Source organism: Equus asinus, chromosome 1 (assembly GCF_041296235.1).
Source record: "Equus asinus isolate D_3611 breed Donkey chromosome 1, EquAss-T2T_v2, whole genome shotgun sequence".
NCBI lineage: Eukaryota > Metazoa > Chordata > Mammalia > Perissodactyla > Equidae > Equus > Equus asinus.
Genome location: NC_091790.1, coordinates 95,612,545 through 95,638,050, shown reverse-complemented (window position 1 = coordinate 95,638,050; position 25,506 = coordinate 95,612,545). Strand labels below are relative to the sequence as shown.

General features: G+C 46.9%; 1 protein-coding gene across 4 annotated transcripts in view; it reads right to left on the bottom strand.

The window, feature by feature from the left end:
• Window positions 1-25,506, bottom strand: part of GRB10 (growth factor receptor bound protein 10) — a 203,865-nt gene that overhangs the window by 30,253 nt on the left and 148,106 nt on the right. For all 4 annotated transcript variants that reach the window (XM_070497694.1, XM_070497794.1, XM_014828260.3 and 1 more), the window contains 6 exons: window positions 13,847-14,003; window positions 6,779-6,894; window positions 5,678-5,746; window positions 3,850-3,987; window positions 2,361-2,471; window positions 352-450 (listed from right to left, as the gene is read on the bottom strand). In XM_070497694.1, the coding sequence (XP_070353795.1) occupies window positions 352-450; window positions 2,361-2,471; window positions 3,850-3,987; window positions 5,678-5,746; window positions 6,779-6,894; window positions 13,847-14,003 (690 nt within the window). The remainder of the gene's footprint in view (window positions 1-351; window positions 451-2,360; window positions 2,472-3,849; window positions 3,988-5,677; window positions 5,747-6,778; window positions 6,895-13,846; window positions 14,004-25,506) is intronic.

Here is a 25,506-nt window from a genome sequence, read left to right as displayed (position 1 = left end):
CTCACACACCAGGGGACAGTTGGTAATGTCTAAAGACATTTTTGGTTGTCTCAGCTGGTTGGGGGTTGGGGGTGCTAATTGGCATCTAGTGGGAGAGACCAGGGATGCTGCTAAGCATCCCACAATGCTCAGGATAGCCCTCTGCCTGGCCCAAAATGTCAACAGTGCCGAGGTTGGAAACCAGCTCTGCCCTTTCGAAGGTTATGCCTCTGTGAGAAGCTCTTGACACCCCAATTGGAAAGGTGTGTGACTGCACTCAATTAACAGAACACTGTGAGAGAACAGAGGAAGAGTGATGGGCATCTTCCAGGAAGAGATGTGTGTGGCCGCATGCTGTGAGGCGCGGGGTACCTTGAGGAGCCTGAAGGCCGTCATCCAGCAGGTCCTGCTCTGCTCGTCTTCGGCACACAGCAGCCGTAGCTCTTTAGTTTCATTCCGGACTCTGTTTGGCTAAAGAACGTAAAAGAAGACCCTGTGAGTGTTACACAGCGAATCCGAAACACATGTTCCTCATGTGAAGGAGGGGCTGAATTTACACACCACCGATCAGCTGGGTGTCACCAGAGAGGGGCACGGGCAGACATCTATAACCCGTGGCATTAGGCATCTTTCCTCTACCCACCACGGACCAGCCTTGGTTGGTTACAATTACTTGTTACTTAGCAGGATGATCAGCCATCTTTGGACAGGGGAGCTCAGAGGAGACAAAGAAGAAAGCAAACTATTGCAGGATGAGGTGGACAATGCAACAGGGACAGTGAGGGGGTGTTTAACTCTTTGAGGGGGATGCTGGGTTCGATGGGAGGAAAGCCTGCTCCTGAGTTCACCCAGAAGACAAGATCTTCACTTTCGCCTACCAGGAAGGGTGCGGAGGCAGCTGGAGGAAGGGCCCCTGCAGGGGTTCACCAGCGAGGGGAAAAGCCCGGAGCAGCTCAGGGATCCTGGAGTGTCTGCGTGGCCCCAAGGATGGGCCCCGAGGAAGACACAGAGAGTGAGGTCAATGTTGCCCTGAAGAAGGGGACTGAAGTAGGGCAAGCAGCCTGAGGCAGGTAGGGGTCACCGTCATGGCTCCTGCCACAGTAGATAGTAGGTGCTCCCAGGGTTCATTTGGTGATGGAGGAAAACTGCTGCAGGCATAAGCTTATCTGGGTCTCCATGTGAACCCTCTGACCCCAGATACAAGGGACAGTGCTGGGCGGACACTGACCCTGTGCTCTGCTTTGGGAATCTGGAGGGTGAAGTGAGGGACAGGAGTGGCCACGCCTGCATGTGGCTGATGTTACAGGAGAAACAGAGACCTCTGGTCTGTGGAGAGAAAGAGCACAGCTGGTATGGGCTGGCGGGAAGGCAGAGGTGCTGGCCGCCTGGACCCTCACAGCTCCTGCTCCCAGCTCCAGCCCCTCCGGAGGCTGCATTCCCACAGCAGCTTCCTGTGCACCTCGGGCCTTATGCTGGTTTGAAGTAGGGTCCTATTACTTGCAACCAAAGAAGCTTCAGCACATGAAGTATAAGACAGTATTTTAGGATAGAATGTGCCACCTGCTCCCCGTCCCCTCCTTGGGATGGGGTCAAGCTCTGGCTCACAGGTTTGCCCAGTGGGTGACTCCAGGCACAGTTACTCACTGGCTACTAGACATGAGCAATGGGGCTGGTTCAAGTCCCACCCCATGATGGAGGTAAAACCTTTAGCAGAGAATCTTGTGCACAGTGAGTATTCAGTAAATATTATCTACAGTTCCAAGGACCAACATCACCACAGCCTCCACAGGGGAGAAGAGCGGGCCCTGCCCATAGGGGTGTGTGCGTATGTGCAAGCGCGTGTACATGTAGGCATATGTGTGCACGTGTTCATGTGCATGTACGTGTGTATATCTTTGTATTCACATAAGTGTGTGTGTAAGTATGCAGATATGTGTAGGTGTTTGTATTCACATGGATGTGTACATGTGTGTGCAGGTGTGACAGTACGTGTAAGCCTGTGCCCCCAGACACATGTGCACAGAGGAAGGGCAGTGCTGTGGTCAATCCTCTCTTACTATGCTAGTAGAAGCCCACACAGAAGACGTCTGCTCACCCCAGCACCCTGGAGGCCCCCCTGCCTGGGGGTCACTAGGCCACTGAGCCCATTGATGGGTATTGTCCATCATATACTCTGCTTTTCCCTGAGTTTCTGAGCTACTCAAGGACCTACACATCATACGCACACATGAAATATTTTTACATAAATGAATAAATCCAGTGTGAAATTGCGTTTCTGTTTAAAAAAAAAAGCAATAACCAAGAAAGGAGTTGACAGAATTCTGAAGTTTCCAGTGGCACACTGACACGAGCAGCCTCTGGGTGGCCTGGAGGTGGACTACCTTTATGCAGAAGCCGTAGTCCGTGGGGGCGCTGTACTGCTTCTTGCCGGCAATCAGGGAGAAGACGCTGCTGTCCTCCAGGTCAGCGAGCAGCTGCAGGTGTCTGGGCTCCTGTGAAAGGGTTGGTCAGATTTACGTCGGGAGAGAACTTCTCGAGTACAACAAAGAGCAAGTGTTTCCATCTCCTCATCAACAGAGGGCAGTCTGTGCATGCTTTTAATGCATCTCCCCTCTGACATTCTACAGGTTATAACCATTGTATAAATAAGTGCTAAGTTAAAAACAAATTCACCCAGTTCCTGCGAAAAAACCCCACCTCTCAATTCTCAGACATAAGACTGTTAGAATGCATTTGATACTCTGCCAAACCAAAGCCCCATCACCAAATATTCAATGTGAAAACCAGGAGAAACTCTGAAACCCAAAGGTCAAAGTCAAGAGCACACTCAGATGCAGGACTCATACCACCTTGCTGTGCTGCGTGCTGAGTCCACTCGTGCCTGCAATTTTCCCATCGACAGCTTGTCCCATCCCTCTCCTCCTTCACTCCCTAACCCAGTTTTGTGTCCTGCTCCAGGCTACACATGTCCCTGGGTTCTGCATGCATGAGGATGGTGAATGAGCCATAAACTAGAGCTGCGAAGTCGGGGCATTACTGTTCCCACCCTGCATCAGATGTAAGATGCTCCATCTGCAGAGGGAAGGGGCCCAGCTGCCCATGCCCCTTCTCTCCAGCTTACGCCCCTGGCAGCTGCTGACTTCCCAGAGCAGCACTAAGCCAGTCTGATGCTCAGCACCCTCACCTGGGGTCCCACCAGCTCCCCACGCTTCCTTCCTGGCAGGAACAGAAGAGACCACAGCTCTTACATGGTAAACATGCAGCCATGGTCTGCTGGGCACACTCCTACTGCAGGGCATACTGGGACATTATAAGAAAAGGGTAGGGAAGACTGTGCAAAGACACCAAAGGAGACCCCTGGCAAGGTAAGCCTGCAATGCCCCAACCCTCTTTGGAGGCCTGCAGCTGTTTTCCATCTCTCACGTCCTCTTCCCACCAGGGATACATGTAAAACTGCAATTTATTCCATAAAACATCTACGACGACATGTGTTAGATTGGCATTATGGTGGCACTATAGTCTATCAAATATCCTGACGGCTAGTGTAGATGCCAACTTCCAAATTACAGAAACTAAGTCAGCATTTTTCAAGGGACTTGGGCAGCCAGGAGGTTCTGCTCCCACCCCACAGAGAGGGCCTGGGCTGGCAAGCCTAGGGGTGCAGGAGGGCTGCAGCCTGGAGGCCCCAAGGTCTGTTAGCACCTGCTTTCTGAGGTAGACCAGTAGGCCAGTAACTCTGAGCTTAGCTGTTACACAATTAGCTTAATAAGTTATCATGAGCCTGCAGGAGCCTAAGGTCCATTTTAAAATGCAACCCATGTTCACTCTGCACACTCCCAGCCTGGTGTGACTGGTGACTTTAAAACTCACCTTGGAAACTCCCTTTGTGGAGCAATAAAGGCCTGATCTCCGCAAACACACATACAGCTTTTTCCACGATTTCCTTCCCAGCTCTTTCACGTGCAAAAACCCTTGAATTTCAGGACAACTACTGGAGTTTAAAAAATTCTGTTGAAGAGCAAATTTCAAAAGTCAGACAATGCTGGTATAAAATAATTAAAGCAAATATGTTATTAGCATCACTGGCATTTTGATATTTTCTGAGTTACTAAAATACTCTTTTTTTGGTCAAACAGAGTTTTCAAGTGATATCTTTCCTTTCGGAAATCTTAAACATCCCATTAAATTGGTGTTGTCTAGAACATAATTAGTATTTAAACACACACAAGCAAATGGACCTTTCTAACATTGGCAAAAAAACACTAAGTCACATTTCCTTACAAGACAGTAGACTTCAGGATCCTGCCCTTTATTCTAGTTTTCCATAAAAGACATAATCTGAGTATTAGAGTTGGGGCCAGAGGAAGTGCCATTAGCAACGGCTTAGGAGCCCTGTGGAGTGAGAGCAGGCATGTCACTGAGGCTTTCACCACCTGCCCCTCCAAATAAAACGAGTGTAAACAGTGTCTGTCTGCACCTGATTTCTCCTGGATACCTTGGGGCCAGCACACTGTCCCAGCTAACTCCTCCCACAGGCAGAATGATTTTCTATGGGAAAGAGAGGCCGAGAGCCAGGTCTGGGAGCAAGGCTGGGAAGATGACATTGGACTAGACAGAGAGGGGACACAGCTCCTCCCACAGGTGGGATGAGCCAGCTGGACAGTCCTGATGCACCTGGGCCAGTCCTGCTGGAGTCTCAAGAGATCATCGAGCACCCTCACGAACACACAAGCCGTCTCAAACCAGGCAACTGAAAAAGCCATCATGCCATCACTGTGCACAGGCCATGGCAACTAAATGTTGACAGCTCCTGCCAGAACAGGGAAACGGTGTGGTCAAGAGGGGTTCAGAAGGGACCACCAGAACAGAACTCACGCTAAAGCTCTCATCTTTCAGGAGGCACAGACAGACGTGGTGATCAACAAAGCAGAAAGAGAGGCTATGGGCAGAACCTTACAGAAACCAAATTTTAGCAGTTGCTCCTATACTTGACACCACCTGGAGAGTGGTGGTTGCCTTAGCAAATGGTTTATTCTTTCACTAAACCCGTTGCAAATAGACACAGTTTTAGGGGCGCAGCAGTAATATTCCCCTTTCTGTTCCCGATTTCCCTGGAAGAGCATGAGTCAGCAGTAAGCACAGAGAGACCTCTAGTGGCTCCCTCCACAGGAAGGGGCGTGGGGAAAGGCCAAGTTTTCTTAGAACAGACTTCAGAAAGCAGAGGCACAATTAAGACAGGTGTCCTCATTTTTAACGTGTAGTAAGTTACTTTTAAAAGGATTTTATGGCAACCCGATCACTGTTCACTATGAAGTGGACTCAGTCTTTCTGGAGAGATTTCCAAGAAGCCAGGCAGTGGCCTGTCCTGGGATGTGCACTCCAAGATGGGTGGGAGGCTGCTGGAGAACACGTGGCCTGCAGCTGCTCCATCCTGCCCTCTGGCCACGCACAACGATCCCGTCGCTGCTAAGCAGAGTAAGTTTATCTTGTTTAAAAGTGCTTGTTTCACTCTGAAGGAGCCTGGTTACACACAGATTGCCCAAGTAAACATTTATTTCTGGTTATTCTAAACCCCATTAGGATCCAAGGCTAGTATGTGATTAGGAACGCAGTCACTTTGAGTTTTACAAGGCTGCCCTTACAGCCTGAAAGGACATCCACCCAGAAACTCCAGCAGAAGTCTGTTCTTGGCCAGTACCTGCAAAAGCTGGGTTTGACTGCCGTTGGACTGCTGGCACCAAGTAACCATCTGTTCTGGGAAGAAATTCTAAGGAAATGGAAAAGCAAATACGTTAAAGGTCAGATTAAAAGTGGGGAAAAGCACACTTATAGGTATGCCAGTACTAAAAACATTCCTACAGGTATGATTATGTATATTTGCATTTAAGATGAGGGTCCTTTTAATTTCCTTACCGCACAGTGGAAACACCTACTTCAAAAGGATGTATTATTTCCTTAAACGCTGAATTCAAGTTTGGAGCATCTATTATGTTTAATACGAAAATACGAAATCATGTCTCTAAGTATGTAACAAGGCAGAGGGCCACCACACAGCGGTGACTTAGTGACACAAGTGTGGCATGAGATAAAGAACACTGGAAACTAAAAGATGAGGCAGAGACATGTGAAAAAGCCTTTTCTTGTGCATTACCCAAGAATAGTTATCAAATTTCTTACTTTAAAATAAAACAAATACAGCAGCTAAACTATCAGAGCCAGAATTTGACACTGGGTCTTCTCCCCATGTCGCTGCGGCTCTGCCTCAGGATTCGGGATAGCCTCATGTGCTACGGCTGGTAAGAGGCTCCCTATCCTGATACGTCATAAGACAAGTGCCTCCCTCCCAAAAAAGGAGAGAAAAATCAAGGAGACTACTCAATACGCCTGGATATTGACTTCTTTTTCTTCCACAAATAATCACAAAATACTATTTGCTATTTACAGAGAATAATGAGTTTTATTCTACTATTTGACCAATTTGTTCCAATTTAACTGAGAACTTTCAAAATAACTTAGAAAGCCTGCCCCTCCTCTCTTGCAACGTAGACACTGACCCCCTTTCCCACTGTTAATATGGGGAGAAGGCTGTGGTTCCAGTTGCCCAGTACAAGGGCATCTACATAAGCATCAGAGATTGAGTTTTGAGCAAGGATTGCTTAAATAGCAGCTCAGATTCTCAATCCATCTGCGAACTCCTGCATCTCAGTCAGTTATTTTATAATCTGCTATTATTAAACCCAAGTATAAACTGCAAGATTTCAAGAGTTCCAAACCCCAAACCCAAAGAAATAAGACTCACCATAGGATTTTTAAAAAACTCATATTTTGCATAATTCTTCCTGAATAAAAATTTACTTTCACTTGCCATGGTGCTCTCCACCTGGACCACCAGCTCATGGTCTTCCAAACACCTTTCTGCAGAAGAAAAGCACGAGATGAAATCATGTGAGAGATGAAATAGGCAGCACCTTCAAGGCAGCTTTACAACCAACTATAAAATCTGGCTGACTTTCTGTTCTTTCAACATTGTGAGCGAAGATGAGGTCAAGAACTAAACTGAATTTAAATCTCTCTTTAATGCATTTCCAAATGCATCAGAGGTCTTAAGAAACGTAGTCTGAGGAATTCAGGTCAGTCCTTACTTTTATATACGTCTTCTCAATCTGGCGTCGACAAAATGTTAGGGAGAGAGTCCATAAAGACTCCAAGCAAATGATTTTACCCTAAATTAAGCAATTTCAACTCTTGTAAAGAACATGGACTACAACAACGGGTAAAACACCCAAAGACAAAGAACTGGGGGGCAGGGGGCACTGAGCATGGAGGACTGAGTGGGGGGACGGGGGAGGCAGAAGCAGAAAGGAAGAGATGCTTTTGACTTCACAGAACTCAGCCGCCTGAAATGGTGCCAGGAATGAGAAACGGGAAGGGCATGCTAGGATCACACAGCTGTAGGAACAACTCATCTTTAATGCAGAAGTTCCACTACCCACACTCTAGAGTTGTTCTCATCCGCTGGATGTCAGGGTAGGGAAGAAAACACATATACAGCACTCACTCATGTGTGCTCACACACACACACACATACACTCCAGCGCATCTGAATTAGCAGCGTTATCTCCCTAAAAAGGCATTTCCCTCACTGTTTGAACACTCTGGTTTCACGTGGAGCACAAAGAACTGCTCTGCTCCGGTGGTGCTGACACCTCTCCCACGGGTCTCCTCAAAGACTGCTCTGACTGGGGGGCCACTGGGAACTACCCATACTAAATAATGGAATAAACAATACCAGCAAATGTATGGCAGCTTCAACATGTGACCTGACGCCAAAATGGTAGAGGAAGAGATACTACAAAATTGGCACAAAAGGGGGAAGTCGGTCCTTCAAAGCCTCTACCTCCTTTCACTCTGCTAGAGCTGAATCCTTAGAAAAGTCTCACCTCAAGGAAGAGGTGAAGTTTAGAGTGAATGCGTTTCTAAGTCAAAGCCATCTCAGAACGTGGAAGAAGATTATCTGTCTGCGGAGGACGACCGTCTCCAGGACGCTCGTCTGAGACGGGCCATGCTGGCATGCAGAAGCACATTCAGCCTTGGTTGTGATACCACAAGGAAAGGATTCCTTGGTAAAAATATATTTAAAGCCCAAATTTGCCAAGGAAAGGAACTTCCTCCCCATGACTGCCAGAAAGGTCATGGTACCACAGGGAGGGCCACCGGCATCACCCTTGAACTACGAACAGGTCCACTCGTCTCTGGCGGCAGAGAGAATTTGCTGGCAACACATGAACCAAAACACTGCCCTACGTTTCCTCATGACACAAGAGAAGAGCCATGCACAGCTTGAGCATGTGATTACAACTGTTACGTGTGCTTTCAAAAAAGAGGTTGGCTTAATGTCATTCATTTAAAATGGATTTTCCAGATGGAAAACAGATCAGTGACTTCCATTAAGATTTTTATTCAGAGAAAATATTTCTGTAAGTTATAGGGAAAAAAACAAGAATCCATAACCTGCTGATGGTTGGCATATAGAATTAAAATTTTTTACCAGGTGAAATAAGGAGAAATAAAAAATTGCGGATGAAGCTACGTAAGATAGATGTCGAGCTCCGAAGAAAAAGGCCTTTTGTCTCCAAGAGTCCTGAGGAGAGACCCACAGGACCGAGGGGAATCACCAGCTCTAAGGGGGCACAGGGCCAAGGCACACGCAGGCGCCTGTCCTCCCGGACAACCTCTTTCTGCCTCCCTGGGTCCCGCCCTGGCAAGATCCTAGGAAGACCATGCAGCAGCGTAAATAGGCTATGAAGTGTCCTGGGTGGTCAGACCCCAGGGCAGAGGGGGAGCAGGGAATCCATGTGTCTGAAAGGACCCCTACAGGCGAGAACAAGCGCTGCTGCCCCAATTCCCTGTTCTGTACCCATAGCCAGGCAGGGGACAGCAGACAGCAGTGGGGTCAGGAAGACCGATCCCAGAGATTCAAGAGCTGTCTTGTCTCAGTCTGCCACTGAATGTCCAGAGCACCAGTTGTCACAGCTGTCAAAAAGTGACCCTAGAAACATCAGTTCAAAGCCCCTTTTCCAGTTCTAATTTTCTCTATGATTCTAAATACATGTATTTTCAAATGACCTTAATAATTCTATTAAACGATCACATTGCCATCTATAAACTTCCTATTATTACAACGCCCTGAAGTAAAACTGGAACATTACAATTCGTCAGGATGTTCCAAAAGGACTTTTCTACAAATGAGTCAGACATCCCTCCAAAGATAGTCCTACTTTTCAAATTTCTGAAACAAAGTCCAGCCTCTACGCCACCACCCTATGCCACAGGAAAAATATTTAAAAATCAGACAACTCAAAAAAGCAAATCTTACTTCTATGCCTTAAAATGTTCAGTAGACACACGACTCCTAAGCAGAAACCTGAGCCGCCCAGGCGGGCATCAGCGTCCCAGCGCACTGCTCCCCATTTCCAGGCCCACACAAAGCCCCGTGCAGTCACCCAGCACAGCCTATCTTTTGCAGAGAACAGAGCTGGCTGTCAATGAGCACTTCACAGCTGCCCAGGGCTTTGCCAGACTGTGAGAAATTGTGAACAGGGTCATCGGCGAGATAACAAGCCCACAGAAAACATGCCTGATGTCTAGATATGCCTGCCTGATAAGCGGCCCTCCTTCTATTTCTATATTTCACTGAGGAAAGGATGTCATTTTGGTGCCTCTCAGACGCAATGACAAGAAGACAGAGACGGAGGAGAACCAGCTGTGAAGGCCCCTCTGAGCACCAAGCACAGACGAGGGGCTGCTGCTGCTCCTTCAACACCCGTCTCCACGCCCAGATGTCAGCGTCCGAGGGGTCAAGGCCGAGTCCTCAAAGGGTGACTGTCACACCTTTCTCACCTGACCAGGAACAAACACAAAACTGAAAACAACCCAAGAAAGAGCTTGTGTTTTCTCTTAAGATGTTTCTACCTAATTCACATGACAATAGAATGCTCCAAATCCTCGAAGTTCACAGGACCTGGCTGCAGCTCCTCACTTCACTGTGCTCCAGGACCACGCTGCAGACTCTCCTGGCCACCTGTCCCGATGCCTGCGCTCACTCAGGCCTGGGTGTGGGAGCCCCGGGCACCAGGAGCCCCCATGCTCCAGGGATGGAGTTTATCTGTAGTGGCATTTTCAAGTTCATGGGGGTACCAGGAAGCTGTTCTGCATGCCAAAGTCTGTTTTTCGAAATTCCTTTAAAAAGTGGTTTGTTTACTTGATAGAGCTGCAGGCTGGCTGTGTCACATCCCTCTGTCCTCTAGGCGTGACGGGTCCTGGCTGAGGTGAGCCTTGGAGACCTGCAGCTCACTCGTGTGCGTGGGGAAGACAGAATGGCAACAGCTTCCAAAGCCACTGCCCCTCTCCGGCCCCAGGGCTGGACTTGGCGGCTGTGGAGTGGCCTTGGTCAGGGACAGTGTTCCCATGGCTAAAAGCTCTTCACAAATACTAAAGCCAAAACATGCCCAACAAGCAGGCCTTGCGGGGCGTGCTGACATAAGAAGAGATCACTAAAGGGACAGATAGCACCCCGGAGGGGGCCCTGGAAATCACAAAACAGAGAATACGCTCAGCTACGGTCACTAAGGGCTTTGCCTCTCAAGGCCAGGGCTTGGCCCCAACTTTTAAAACTATCTCAAGTGGTAAACGACTTCAAGAGTTGACACTGGGGATGAGGAAGGGTCATTTGCCCTGGCTCTGGCAACAAGCGCAGTTCAGAGAGGGCAGGGAATTTCCCACCAGTCAGAGATGGTGTCCCTCAGAACGCCAGCAGGTTGCCACTGTTCCTGTTCCTCCGTGACTATGATGTTCCTGCCAACGACGGGGCTTGGCACCCTCGTGGGGCTGCTGGAAGCTGTGGAAACTCAGACACATGCAGGGTCTCTTACTGAAAAGGAAACCACCTCGTAATGGCTATCTTGAGACTGTCTCATCTTTTTAAAATCATCACTCATTTCTGCGGGTGGGAAAGGTTTAATGTTGTTAAGGATCTAATATTTTCGCTGCATAGATCAGTATAGTAATTGTGCTCTGAAATCCTCAATTTCTGAGGCTACTCATAGACTAAAAATGCCCTTGGAATTAGCTCACTTATGGCCTCCGTTATTGGGGGCTGGGGTGACCATCTCCCTTAAGAGCTGCCTTATGGATCTGCAAGCAATGCCTACCTTTTGCCAAAGCCACGACCCTTGTGTTTGTGCAGGTGCCCATCATATACCATATGATACTCCAACATATACCATAAGAGAAAATGCCTTCCTAAAAGGGGCTATCAGTGATGGGGACGTGGGGCTGGATGGTTCTGCCCTGAGACCAGGGGGCGCTGACTGTGTGTGCCAGGGGAACAAGGAATAGAGCAGAACATTATCCAGCAAGGAATTCTGCAAAAGGCCAATATACTCAAACTCATTCTCAGGGATTGAATGCTGAAACACCAAGGGCTTCTCTGAAAAGCAGCCGCCCCCACAGTGCCTACCTCACAGGTGGTGTGGAACAGGGTCCTGTATCTTCCCTTTTCACACTACTGGGTGTCTGACAACTGGATGCTGGTGAATAGTGGGAAGACTAGGACTTTCACCTAAACAGAAACTTAACCCATTAAAAAAAATTTAACTGATAGGCTTGTATCACAAACAGAAGGACAGGCAGAGAAGATACAGTGACAGGACTGCAAGAGGCTCCTTGAGAGCAGTGGAAGGTTTCCGTGGGCGCTGACCTTACAGGACGGCCTCGCATGGTGGTTCCTAACCTCGTAAGTCCTCTACAGAACCCAGGCATCAGCAAACGTATTCACTTGCTGCTAATGAGAAAGGAGCTGGTGGGAGAAGGGACTCAGGGAGAGTCTTCGACGGGGACTCCATGCATCTGTGATTAACTGCATTAATTCCTCTCTGTCAAACAGGGTCCAAGATTTGATCTAAATGCTTTTTCTTTTTTTTGTCATTTCACTTTCTCCCTTGCTTTTCCCCCCCTTTTTACTTGATTTCATAACAAAGTACTATCCCCTTTACAGTATGTTAAGTGCATCTGAGAATAAGAGAAGGAATAAAGAATATAAATATTACATCCCTAAGAACATTGTGTGTACATGTGCTTCCAACTCCCTCAGAATAAACTGTTTCTCATATGGTCGATCATTTCCAAAGTTTTAACATATATCATTTCTTTATCTACTGTACGATGTTCTAGAAGCAGGCACTACCACAAGAAACACTGGAATTGAAATTTCTCAGTCATTAGATGTTAAATTTTTTCTGTGTATCTGTCCCCATTTTATATTTCTCTCAGTCTGTATAATTATATTCATGCATTATAATATTTGCAGAGGTCCTTTCACAGTTCCTTTCAAATTAAGAGACTATTCAGACCTTTGAAAGGACTTTCCACAATATTCGTGTCCAACTATGCAGACATGTTTTTAAAGTTAATTCTATATATGTGTGTGTGTGTGTCTATGTATGTATATATGTGTGTATACATATAGGTGTATATATGTGTAGTGTGTGCATACATACATACTTGCAGGCTTCCAACTATTGTTTAATTTCCAAGTTACTCATGTGTCAACAGATGCTTCCGTAGGATCCATTCATGGATGTCCCAAACTGGAGCTAGACAGTCAGTCTCTGTGGAAGAATAGTGTCACCAGTCGCTGTGCTGTGGCACCACTGAACGCACCTGGCAGCAGAAGGCTACTAGTGACAATGGAGAAAGCGTATGGTGACACACAAGCACTCTGGAGATTGACAGAGATGAGAAAGAAATCGGAAAGTCTTCTTAATACTTACTCTAAAACTCACGCCATATGTCTGACGGTACGGGGGAGCTAGCACACAGTGACCAAGTGATGCCCACCCAGATTTACACTGCGTCACTTACGCTTATATTGTACAACAGCAGCTGAAAGAATGCTATTTAGTTAAGTGAATATTCCAGACCTAGAGGTTTAAATTTGATTTATTAATCTTTCAAAAAGATTCATGAGAAAAATTTAGAACCATGGGAAAAAGGTTACAATCTGTGTAGTTTTTCTCTCCTTCACAACATGGAAGAGATAGCTGTTGATTTAGAGAAAATTCTTGTTTTAAATATGTACCTAGGATTCTGAAAGCATCATACTTTATTCAAAAGAATTTAAACAAAAGTCTGAAAAGCTTCTTTACCTGAAATAGACCACCTGAGCAAAAATCCAAGAGAAAACAAAACCTCAACAAGTTCTGTAAATAGTACATATTTCAAAATATCCTCTTGTCCTCTACACACAACCCACATGCACGCACACACACGCTTTCTGGGAAAGCATTACAAACCAGCTGAGATACACTGTAAGACTCCAACTTAGACGAAATTGCTTAACAGTGCACTGTGATTCCCAGTGGGCCTCCCTGTGCCCTCACACAGACCGTCAGCATGGCTCCCCTACTCCTGTCAGGTGGATGAGCTCCTCTCTGCAGAATGATGCCAGAATCATGCAAGGGGCAGGCTCCCCCCACCCCCAACAACAGGTGTGCAGCAAGCCCCACACGCTTCTCGCAGTCAGGTTCTCCAGCTAAATCAATCCCAGGGAGAACGAGAACCTTCTCACTGTGTCTGAGCCCTTGGGAAGGTACTGTTCAACCACCAAAGAGCAAGATTCTGAAAGCACCAGAGTAGACAGGGCTGGAAGGGAGGGAGGTGAAACTTGAGGAGAAAGAGAAGAGGCAGGAGCATGGAGGACAACACAGAGACTGCCTGCTATTCTGGCAGGGGACACTGTGGTGACACATTTGGCAGCCGTGGTCTTCATCTGATTGTACACTGAGCACCTCCAGGTGCTGTTCCCTACCTAATCCCAGGTGCGGGTGGTGTTCCACTAGCGTCCAGCTGTTGTCATCCACACAGTGACTTCTGTAAACCAGCAACTGGCACAGGTCCCTGGCTGTCATGTCTGCTAGAATCTCCACCACTTTGCTCGTCCCATCTTCACTAAAGACTTTAACATCCTGTAACACATAAAGGTAACACTTACGGATGAACAACTTTGGGTTTTAAAGAAATAAAAACTGAAACAAAATAAAAGAGAAAAAGTAAAGACAACAGTGCTCCAACACATGGATAACTTTTCTTCCAGCAGCAAGTAACTGCCAGCAGCAGGTATGCAGGACGAGTACTGTCGACTTTCGCTCCGTCTTGCCCTCTCCCACCTCGGATGGGGCTGAGCATGTAGTTACAACATGACGTTCTTAAAATGCCCAGGACACCTCAGGGGACGCAGAGCACAGCCAAATCAGAGTGTACAAGCTGCTTCTCAACAACCTGTCTTAGGAAGCGACAGAATTCATTTAAACTACTGCTGGTGGTCTTGGGTTTGGACATTTTGGTTGAATCAACTGTGAAAACAAAGGAAGCAACAGAAATCCTAACTTTTGGTGACTCCACCTGCTCTCCATTCCTAGGATCCAGGGCGCAGTGGCCAGCACCCACTGCCTCCTCACACCCCACTCATCTCACGTTCATTTAGGCTTAGGAAGAAGCTGAGAGAATTTAATATGAATAGGCTGAAATTTAAAATATTAAAAAGAAGAGCATAGTAAGAACTCAGTCACAAAATTCTTTGGCCCCTTCCCCCGACAAAATTACAAGCAAGCTTCATTTTCCTGGGACTGATCAAAGCCATGACAAATGAATAGCCCCTGGGCAAAGGGACAACCCAGCAGAAATCCAGATCATCAGTAGAGCCTGCCCCTCTGCCTAGCTACAGAACCAAGAGGGATGCTACCTTTGGAAAGAACGCATGATGCTTTAAAAAAAATCTTACCTCCACAGCGTGGAAAAAGCAGTCAGAAGAACAAGATGGCATTTTAAATCAAGATTGTCTCTTGAAAGGGAGTTAGTTCCTGGCCTCTCCCTACCGTCCCTGGTAGGCTGGGCACCCCTCCGGGAGCTGGCCCACCAATGGCTGGCTGTGGGACGGAGGAGCCCTGGCGGGCAGGCTGTCTCCAGGCAGGCAGGGAAGCTGCTCGCAGGCTGCCTTAGGCTCGTCCTCTAGGTAGTGGATCAAGCCATGCTGGGCAGACCAATCAGGTCCCTCCCTGAGCCTGATGCAATCGCTCCCCCTCAGGCTCCACACTTGAGAAGTGTGCGAGCCCTGCGAGGTGGAGGTGATGACAACATGACAACAGCAACACAAACTCAGATCAATACGCCAGAAAAATCTCTGCTAATTTTTTCCCGTGGCGGTGAAATAACAAGCAGGACACCCAGAGCCTGAGCACATGTGTTCTCTGAATTCAGGCCTGTCTGCCAAATCTCTTGAAAATCTCTGTCCCTGCACCTCATGCTGTCAGTTGCAACTTCGGAGCCGGAGCTCCCTGTGGCCTGTGAGTGTCAGCTGGTCATATAAACTGGCTCCAGCTCTCCCGCTCTCTCTCAGTCCCCTTTCTGGTGTTTTTGACCAAGTGCTCACTTTGTCTGAACATCTATTTCCACTGAGAGGAATCTGGCAGGAGAAGGCGAGTTGCCAGCATGAAGTCCCAGAGGGATGGCACCATCCCGTAAGGACCATCCCCAACCCTCCCCCAGCTCCTGGTCAGCAAGGAGTTAAAGCTCCCAAGCCCTGAGCTCTGAGTTCAGAGGCTTGGCCGACAGCAGCTGGAGGCTACACAGCTCTCCAGGTAGGCGGGGTCACCACCCCTGCCTGCTGCCTCTCAGCCAGCACCCCCCAGAGAAACCATGCCAGGACCAGGACAGGGTTAGGACTTAGGGACCTGCTTTCAACTCACTTCACTTTTAAACAAATCCACCCATCTATTTTCTGAAATTTATGTTTCACTCAACGAAAGTTATACTCCTACAAAATAAATTAAATATTCAAATAGAGCCAACACGACTGAATCTATAAAACGAAATTTAATCTAAACAAAATATGTCTCTGGTCTATAGGTAAAAACTTTTAAAAAAATGTGTTAACATAAAAGAAAAACAAATTTAGAAAACGCAAGTGAATTCATATAATTCCTTATACATCTGCTAATTATATTATCAACCACGTCTTCTATACATAGAAGCATAGTTGCTTTCAACTACCAAAATCAGCATGTTCCTAATTTTCCTTCTTTCCTAAGTTTTTAAATAAGGTTATCTGTCATTACAATGAACATTATCCTCTCTAGGAAATTTAAATTATGTTGAAGTGTAAATACACTCTTCAAGTGCATTTATCACTTTTCCTGCCCCAAATCAGCTGCGGCACCAGCGTTTAATCTTCTTTCCAGCCCCACTGCATTTTTCTTCATACTCTCTCCTCACCTCTCTGTGGCTCCACAGCCATGCCCCCAAGGGCCTATATATATAGTCTGAGTATTAAAAGCTAAGATTTATGGTCTTTGTCATATGGCCACGTCCACTGCTTTCCGATTACCAGAGACTGCCAGGCTGGCGGGACCTGCTGGCAGCCAAGTGGGCAGGGAAGCTGGGACTCTGCTGCAGGCCGTGGCGGGCACAGACACAAAGGGAAGCATGCTCTAGTGACAGGACCTCGAATCCCACACAGCTGCCCACCTGGCCCCTGACCCACACTCTCCAGCTACCTCCCCAAACTCACTGGGCCTGCTGACCACAGATGAAACAAACCCTCAAGACAGAAAACCAAGAAAGCCACTGCCTAGCACTCTCAAATTGGGTACATGTTTGGAGTTACAGATGAGAGTATTTCTAATGAATATTTAAGGCAAAAGGAAAAGCCTACTGGAACAGCCAGCTAGCTACCTGTCACCATGCTTTTAAAGCCAGAAGCTCTGGAAGGAGCATTTTGCACCACAGCAACTGCCCCTTGAGTCACCACGTGCGCAGAGCTTGGGGCTCATTCTGGAAGCAAAGAACGGTTTCCATCTCAGCCTTCAGCGCAACAGGCCTGAGCCAAGGGTTGCTGGGGAGCAGCCTGCGGCCCCCAGGTAGATGCTTGAGCGTCTTGCACTGGGCGGGACGCAACAGGTCCTCTTGCACAGGCCAAGGCCTCTGTCTCACCGCAACTCACGGTTGGGCAGGAAGATCTCTCTCAGGCTCGTATTTCTCCAGGGTATAACTTATCCAAGGAGCCCACAGATCTGGGTAATGCCAGGATGGGGGAGAACTCAGAAGGCAGACCCTAGTGCCAGCAGGGCTCAGCCACTTCCTGGCTCTGTGACTTCAGGCAGGTTATTAACTACCTGAGACTCACTTTTCCCTTCTGTGCCATAGCTGTTGCTCTGAGAGGGAGTAATGTGAGCACAGTGCTCTGCATGTGGAAGTTAAAGCATCATTTATGACCTCCTTTGCCATAGGGTGGGGGTTCTGCTTAGGTGCTCTAGAATCAGATTGGCCTGCAATCTGGCTTCATCACTAGCTAGCTGTGGGAACGTGGCTGAGTGACCCAGCCTCCCTGTAAGTCAGTTTCCTCCTCTGTAAAACGAGGGTCTGTAAGTAGCACTGCCTCACAGTGTGGGCCTGGCATGAGCTAACGAGAGCCTCTCTTGAAAAACTCTCAGCCCCCTGTGCCTGCCCCCTGGCGTGTGCTCAGATGCAACTTGGAGCTGGGAAGACGGCAGGCTCCTGCTGAAGGCCAGCGTACACCAGGGAAGGGGGCGGCCTGGGACTCTGACGGCCACTTACAACTCAGCTTTGCAATTCTGAGAAAGCAAACGTCATGACCAGTAAGATGCAGCGGGAACAGTTCAGTTGGAAAAGCCAATCCTTGAATCCTCAATATCCTTTTCTCCAATGCAAACTAAGTAGCTAACTGCTTTAAAAAATAAAACACTAATATTAAAAAGAGCATAATCATGTCAACAGCACAAGGCTCTTTCTTTTCACAGTTGGTGGGGGAGGAGTGCTTTGCCAAGTTACCCAGCCCCCTAACTGGCAAGGTACCACAGCTGGTTATAAAAGTCCTGATGTGCTAACAGAATGTTCCATCCTCCCAAGGCTCTGCTGTCACTTCTTATACATTCATTCTACAGAGTGAGAAGCAAGAGCTTAAATCTTTCCAAACCTAAAGGAAGGTCATTAAGAATAATTAGGGTTGAAGTTACATCATCTCCATGGCCCCAAACTGCACTCTGGGGAGCCTGGCTTTTTGTCTCGGTGTCCCCAGCAGGTAGACAGTGGGGGTCACCTCCTTGCTGTCAGTCTCACTTCTGCTTTGTGCCCTGGACACACTTGCTGGCTCACTTGCAGGCTCAGGGAATCTCATACTGAATTCAGAAGACCTCTTGACTTTGGCCGAGATCATCTTGTAAAAATAGAAAATGAGGCACTCTTCACTCTCTGCCTCCCCAGAGCCGTCCGGAGTGTAGGACGTGCCTGGATGCACCCGGCCTCCAGGTGCGAGGACTGAGCAGAGCAGAGGAGGCCCCGCAAACCCTTGCACAGAAACCGAGAGAGCTGGGAGGGTCTGAGCCTGGAGCTCTCGGGCCAGCTTTGTCTTAGTTCTTCATCTTCCTCCAACTTACTTCTTAGTTCAAAGCTCTACTAGGTCTGTTGAAATGCATTTTTCAAAATGAGGACGTAAGCTGGAATTTTCAGTAAATCCTGAAGCTTTCTGTAAATACTCGGAGGTAAACACTTAAGAGAAGCCAGGTGGTAATCCAAGGGCCAAAAGGGGGCATCCATCAGCGGAAGGTCAAGATCAAAAGGGAGAAAAGATGGCTGAGGACAGGAGGTGGGACGTGCTGATGGAATCTTGTTCTGGCTGGGGCCATGAGGAAGAAAAGCAGGAAAGTCAGCAGCACTCAGGCAGGCAGAGGGTGCTACCTGTGAGAGCCACAGTGGCCACGTCAGGGCCCAATGTTAACTCCCTCTGAGGCAGACGCTGCTGTCCTCTGACCAGATGAGCAATGGAAGTCCCAGGAAGGCAGAATAGCTTGCCAGAATCAAGGAGATGGAGGCTGCTGGGGTCAGGATTTGAATCCAGGGCAGCAGGCTGCTTGCCTTTCTTCTCTGTCAGCAAGATGCTTCTAGGCACTAGAGAAACCTCCCTGTCAGGTGGGGTCCAGGCTTCCCAGGAACTACATGACAAGGCTTTTGATTCTGGGGTTTAGTTTAGTTTAGTTTAGTTTGAAGCCCTAAACTGGGCAGGCCTAGGAAGTTTGGAGGAAATGAAATTTACTTCAGACCAGGGCGGAAGCAGGGTTAGGCTAGGTCAGTTTTAGTCAAAAAGAATGTAAGTCTACGGATTTTTCTCAGTTCTGCTCTAAATTAATAGTGTTACTTGGAGATAATCAGGAATGACAACTGAGGCTGCAACACTTAATTATATGGCTCTATTCACCATAATCGGAACATACATCATGATCCTGGTCAATTACACTGACTCAGACTTACTTAAAAAAATCTTCATTATACTCTTTTGATTTCAAAGTTTTCAGTGAGAATTAAAAATATTTTAAGTCCTTGCAAATCCTTTCTAAAGGAGTTAAAGTTCCAAAAATAATTTGCGAAATAGTTCTTGAAGGTCAACCATGGTTTTCAGAGTTCTGAAAGACTTCGCTCATGGGGCGGTTCTCACAGGCTAACGAGGCAGGCGACGAGGTTCAAAGCAGCATGCCTCTGTTTTATACCAGACAGACAGACTGACTTAGAAGAATTAATTGTAATTTGCTCATCTGCCTTTTTTTAACTTTTCTAGAATGAATACGCATAGCCTGTTATTTTGACAATAGCAACTTTTGCAAAGTGATATCTTTTTATAGAAAATAAAAATAAGTGTCATTTTAAAAAGATTTCCTTTGGTGACTGAAGATGAGCAAAGAGAAGAAATCATGTTATGAAAGGCTGTGGGCAGCGGCTGCCCGCCCAGGTGCCCTGCTCGGGCACTACCCTGAGAAAGGCCTGACGTGGCCTGAAGGTCCTCAGAGTCCCTCCCAAAAACAGTGCAGGGTCTCCTGGGAGTTGCTGTTCTTGGGGGCTCAGATTCCAGAAGGGGCCCAGTTACTCTGCTTTACAGTTAATTAGAAACATTTGTTTTCAGACTTGACTTCTTATTCAGTACATATTTGGGGGGAAACTGATATTCAAAAGGCAGCTTGGCTCTAAATGCTGGAGATCTACAGATGAGTCATGTGCAGTTATTTAAATTTCCATTTTAATCATCTGTGGTCACAACAGTGGCAGGTCCAGGCACTGAAGGACGTGCTGGCGGAATGACCATGTCCTCGTGGGTAACCCCTACAGTCGTGACATCCCAGAGGGGGCTTGTGGCATATTCTGTGGCCACTGTGGGACCACGTCAGCTTTTCTGCAAGGCAGAACATTTTAGCACTGCACGGCATGCCTCCTTCCAGAAGGTGTCGAACTTCAAAAGAACATGTAACTCATGACTGCATTCTATGTCGAGTTAGAATTTATGTATTTTCCCGTGAGTCACACATTGCCCCAAAACTGGACCAGAAAGAGAATTTTCATCCTACTTATTCTCAAGTCTACGGGGACAGTCAGCATTCTGTTTTTTTCTCTAGCTTATTTGGTGTCTAGATAATCTAACGTTTTCCCTTTTCTTCTGCTGTCTCACTAACTATATCTATGACACCAAGGAGTATGGGCAGAAGTTTTCCTAAGTCAGAATTAACTTTTGGACTATTGCTTCCTACTGCCTATTCTTCTATGTATTCCACTGAGCTTAATTATTTTTTTCTGTAGATGGACAGAAAGTATGTGCATGGTATGGGCAGGGCAGGGCCTCTGGAGTCTTCCATTCTCAGCTTTGCCAGATCCCAACTCTACAGGGCTGAGGGAAGGTGCTCCCAGTTCTCTGGGCATCAGTTTCCTCGTAAGCGACACTGGCATGACACCATCTAGTCTGCAAGGCTACTCACGTGGGCCCCTGACCAGGTCCCTGCCAATCAAGAGGGCCCATCATTGTTGTCATGGGAACGTCTGTTTGCCTTTCTTCCTCTTGGAGCTCCTGGAAAGCAGGGTCACACTTCGTTCGTTATTCTTGGTTCTACCCTGCTCAGCTGGTCATCTGCTTGGTGAATGAACCCTGGGGACAAGTTGCTTGCACCACTTTTGCTACACTTTTTTGTCCTAGTCAAAAAAAATTTGGCTGCGAGCTCCATTAGAAACCATAGCTGCTTCTACTCTGCAGCAATGTCCTCCTGGTGACTCTGCAGAACTTCCTTCAGCCCTACATCAAGAGTGTGCTGTCTGCAAAGCTCCCCTCTAGTTTTCAGGACCAGGTTTTAGGAGCTGAGGCTGTTGGGAGCATGCAGAGGGTATGCAAGTCTCTGGGCAGAGTGCCTCGAAATGCGACAGACGTCCTGTCTGCCCGTCGCCAGCGTAACAAGGGCATAGTCATGAGAACTGTGAAGGGTGGTTAATTTACAACATGAAAGGAAAAGGACTTTATTCAAGGTGGAGTCGGCTTGGGGGCCATTGCTCTTTTCTGTGTGTAAGGACAATGTTGGCAGCTCCCAGGATGTCCGAAGTTGTGAGCAGGCAGGAGGACCACATAAAGTGGAAATTCCTGACATACATATATGCACACATATACACAAACAGATACATATACACACATACATATACACATGCATACCTACACACACAAACACATACAGACACATATATTAGTTTTTTATTATAAAAGTAAGTTTTCATTGTAACGTATTTGGAAAATACAATAAGGGACAAGGGAAAAAAACCTGATAATCACCGACCATTCCCGGATTCACTTTTAAAACTCTAGACTATGCCCTTCCAGTATTCTTTTGCACATCTATTTATAAATAGACATACTGACATAACTGGGATCATACGGCATAGACAGTTTTGCAATCAGGCTTGTGTAGCTTCACGTTACACCACAAACCTCTCCCAGGTCATTGTTTCTTTGATGTTTTAATGACTTCAAGGTATTTCTTCACACAGTTGTATCAAACATGATGTATTTCCCAATGCCGTCCATTCCAGTGGATTCTAGTTTTTCATTCTTATCAACAGTGCTGCTTGTCATATCTTTGTACATGAGTCTTACTGTGTGTGTTTAATAATTTTCTTAGGATAATGTCTACATCAAATTTTATTAAAATATGACTCTAATAATGGGAACATTTCCAACAGAGATGACTGCCTGACCAAGTTTTTGGTAGAATACTATTTCTTAAAATTGAATTTGTTAAGGAACAGAATGGAACTGCTGGCATGTCCATTTAGCATCTCTGAATTCCTTACTTAACATTAATAAAGCACACTCTCTGTGCAGTTCCCATTCCTCTGAATATACAAGCTTCCCCCCCTGTCCACCCCTAAAATTATCTAAAAGCCTCAGTTATAGAGAGAATTTCTGATTCAACAGGGAGAGCATGGACTTAGAACCTGCTAGTCCTGGATTCAAACTCCTGCTAACTGCTTGCAGCGTGAGCCCCCCCCTTCTGACTGCTGACATCCTCAATGCCAAAATGGGGCGACTGTCACATAGGCTTACATTGGGTGTCACATAGGATACTGCACAGAAGTCCCTATTGCAGAGTAAACACTCAATAAGAAATCATTCCAGACAGACTCACTTGACTTGTCTTCTCCTTCTTGGGGGGCATTACGTACCTAAAAGGCAAGACTCAACATGAGCTCCAGGATCCAGACCCCACGCAGTGTCAACTCAGGAAGAGTGTGTGCCTGGGCAGAAAGAGCTCATCCTGAAGTTCTGCTCCATAGACGTCTAAGGGGCTTTAAACTGTCTCAGCTTTAAATACTTGAAAACCCAGCAATTAGGACATTGTTTTGTATTCAAAGACGCTAAAGCCTATAGTGAGCAAGGCAGTGATGGTTCCTGAGGAGAGGAAGAGGCTCGCATCGTGCCCCCATCCATCGTGGTTCTACAGAGCTCTCTGTCTCAGAGCAGGGGTTGACCAGATGACTCCAAAGGCTTCCTAATTCAGGGTCGTTAACAGTTCTGCTGGGGGCAGCTGCTGCTTTTGGTGGCAGGTCCCCCTGCAACATGAATAACGGGCTGAAGCCTGCAGCGCATGCCCAGCTGGACCTTTCCATTGTGATCGGAGCTACAGTGGGAGCGCACCCCTGCAGCCAAGCCCTTCCTGGAGCAGCACGTGTGTCCGTGGAACTCACTGCACTAGAGCTGCAAACGTGCAGCTTGAATGCAAATCCCATTTCAGCAGTGAATTTTCTAAATGATATTAAGGAATTAGGTGTAATATGGCATTATGGTTCTGGTAAAAAAAATCTATGAACTTTTACAGAAGCAGACTAAAATACTTACAAATAAACGATATTGTTACACGGGACTCTTGTCAAAACAATACATACAAGGGAAGTCAATGGGTTGTGGCTGGGGTAAGACATGTTGTGGGTTGACGGTTGTGGGGTTGGGTGAGGGGCACCTGGGGTTCATCACTGACTCTGTCTTCATAGAGAAAGGCCTAAACATTCCTTGGGTCCCTTTATCCTTGTGTTGCTAGAAGAAATAAAGCATATTATAAGACTTTTCTTGCCTAATCTATTTGAGGAAGTGAACCGACTTTTCTCTTACAGATCATAAAATTCAGTGAAGAAAGCAATACTTTTTCACTGGTTCCCAATGGGGACTTGAGGAAGGTGGATTTTGCCCCCTAAGGGACATCTGACAATGTCTGAGACATTTTTGGTTGTCACAACTGGGGTGTATATAGGGGTAGAGCCCACTACTGGCTTCTTGTGGATAGAGGCCAGAGATGCTGCTAAACATCCTACAGTGCACAGGACAGGCCCTGCAACAAGGGATTATCTAGTCCCAAGTATCAATAACGCTGACTGCTTGCAGAGGATGGGAAACCTCATGCTAGGAAGCAAGGAAGCATGTTGATGGGGACATGTCCAAGGAAAAAGGAACCAGCCTGAAAGGGGCTTCTACCAGCCCCACTGGGACAATATGAGCATCAAAACAAACAAGGATTGCAGGAACTATAAGGCATGGAATAAAATAATAATTAATGTGTCCTTACTGACAAATAAAAATACACATCCATGAACAGCAGAATGCCAATTAATAAGTGCACGATGATGGAGCTAGAAAAACCAGACAGGCATCATCCATACACCACAAAACCAGTCAGTGAAAGACTGATGTAGACAAGCATATTGACACAGTCTCAACTTACCTTTCTTCAAATTACTTCCTAATTACAAAGGGAAAAATAGTCCCTTTACATGAAGAAATTGAGTAGACAACAACATCTTAACCCAGCAAGAAATATCAACATCGGCAATAACTGGACAACCAATGTCATGAGCTTCCTGAAGTGAAGCCCAGAAGACACGGCCTCCCTTCCTGCGATCTTCCCACCACGTCCAACCTGATGGGACCCCGAGGAGACTCCCCACAAACCTAACTGGGTCCTTCAACAAGTGTCTACATCACGAGAGGCGTGGAAAGGCCAAGGAGTGCTCCACATTAAAGGAGATGAGAGAGACCGTGGAACTAGCGCAGACGGTGGTCCCAAACCAGTCCACGACCCAGAAAGAGAGAACGCCAGAAAGGACCCCACAAGGACAATTAGGGGATCTGAACAAGGTCTATCGACTGGATACTTGCACTTTGTTAATGTTAACTATCCTGGTTTCGGTAATTGTACTGTGCTGTGCTCCCTGTTTTTAGGAAATAGACACTGAGGTATTTAGGGGGTAAAGAAAGGACTTGATGTTCACAAATTAGTCTCAGATGGTTCAGAGAAAAGAGCAGCAATATATGTGTGTATCTAAATATATATCTATGTGAATACAAATCTCTCTCTGTACATATATGCAGGGGCAGTGAAAAAGATTTAAAATGTGACAAAATGTTAACAATTAGGGAACCAGGGTAAAGGATCTACATGAGTTCTTTGTATTATTACTGCAACTTCTGTACAGGTTTGAAATTATTTCAAAATTAATAGTTTAAAAACTCACTTTGTGTGAAAATAACAGAATGTGGGCCCCTCCTTTCGTTCAGCATTTCACTGTGTCTTATCACACTGTCAAACCTCACCCACAGGACAGAACTCATGAAGATGACAGCGAGAGGGCTTGTTTGGTTGCCAGCTTTGCCAGCAGCGCCTCTATCCCTTTTCCATTAAACCTCTGCCTTCACTGCCCAAGATATTTAAGATCCAAAATACACAGGCACTGGGTGCTTCAGTCCCAACTGGGGCTGAGCAGAATATCCTAAAAGAGAGGGTGGTGCTCTGTTAGGTCAGCCCCTGGAAATGGGCCCTGTACAGGTGTGCTCCTGCACCTGCCCCAGGAGGTCCCACAAAGCTGACCAGCTCAGGGGCCCGCGTCCTGCACCCTTTGCTCGGTGGTTACACGATGAGATTTGGAGATGGGGAAGTGACTTGGCGCCTCCCCTCACTGCCTTCTCCTTCCGTCTTGTATCTGAAGGTCACCCCGTCAAAAGCAGTTTCCCCTAAACAATCTGAACCTCATCGACTAAAATGGGTCTACCTTCATTCAATGTATTATCTTTCTCAGGACAATTTATACTTCATGTCTTATCTCAAA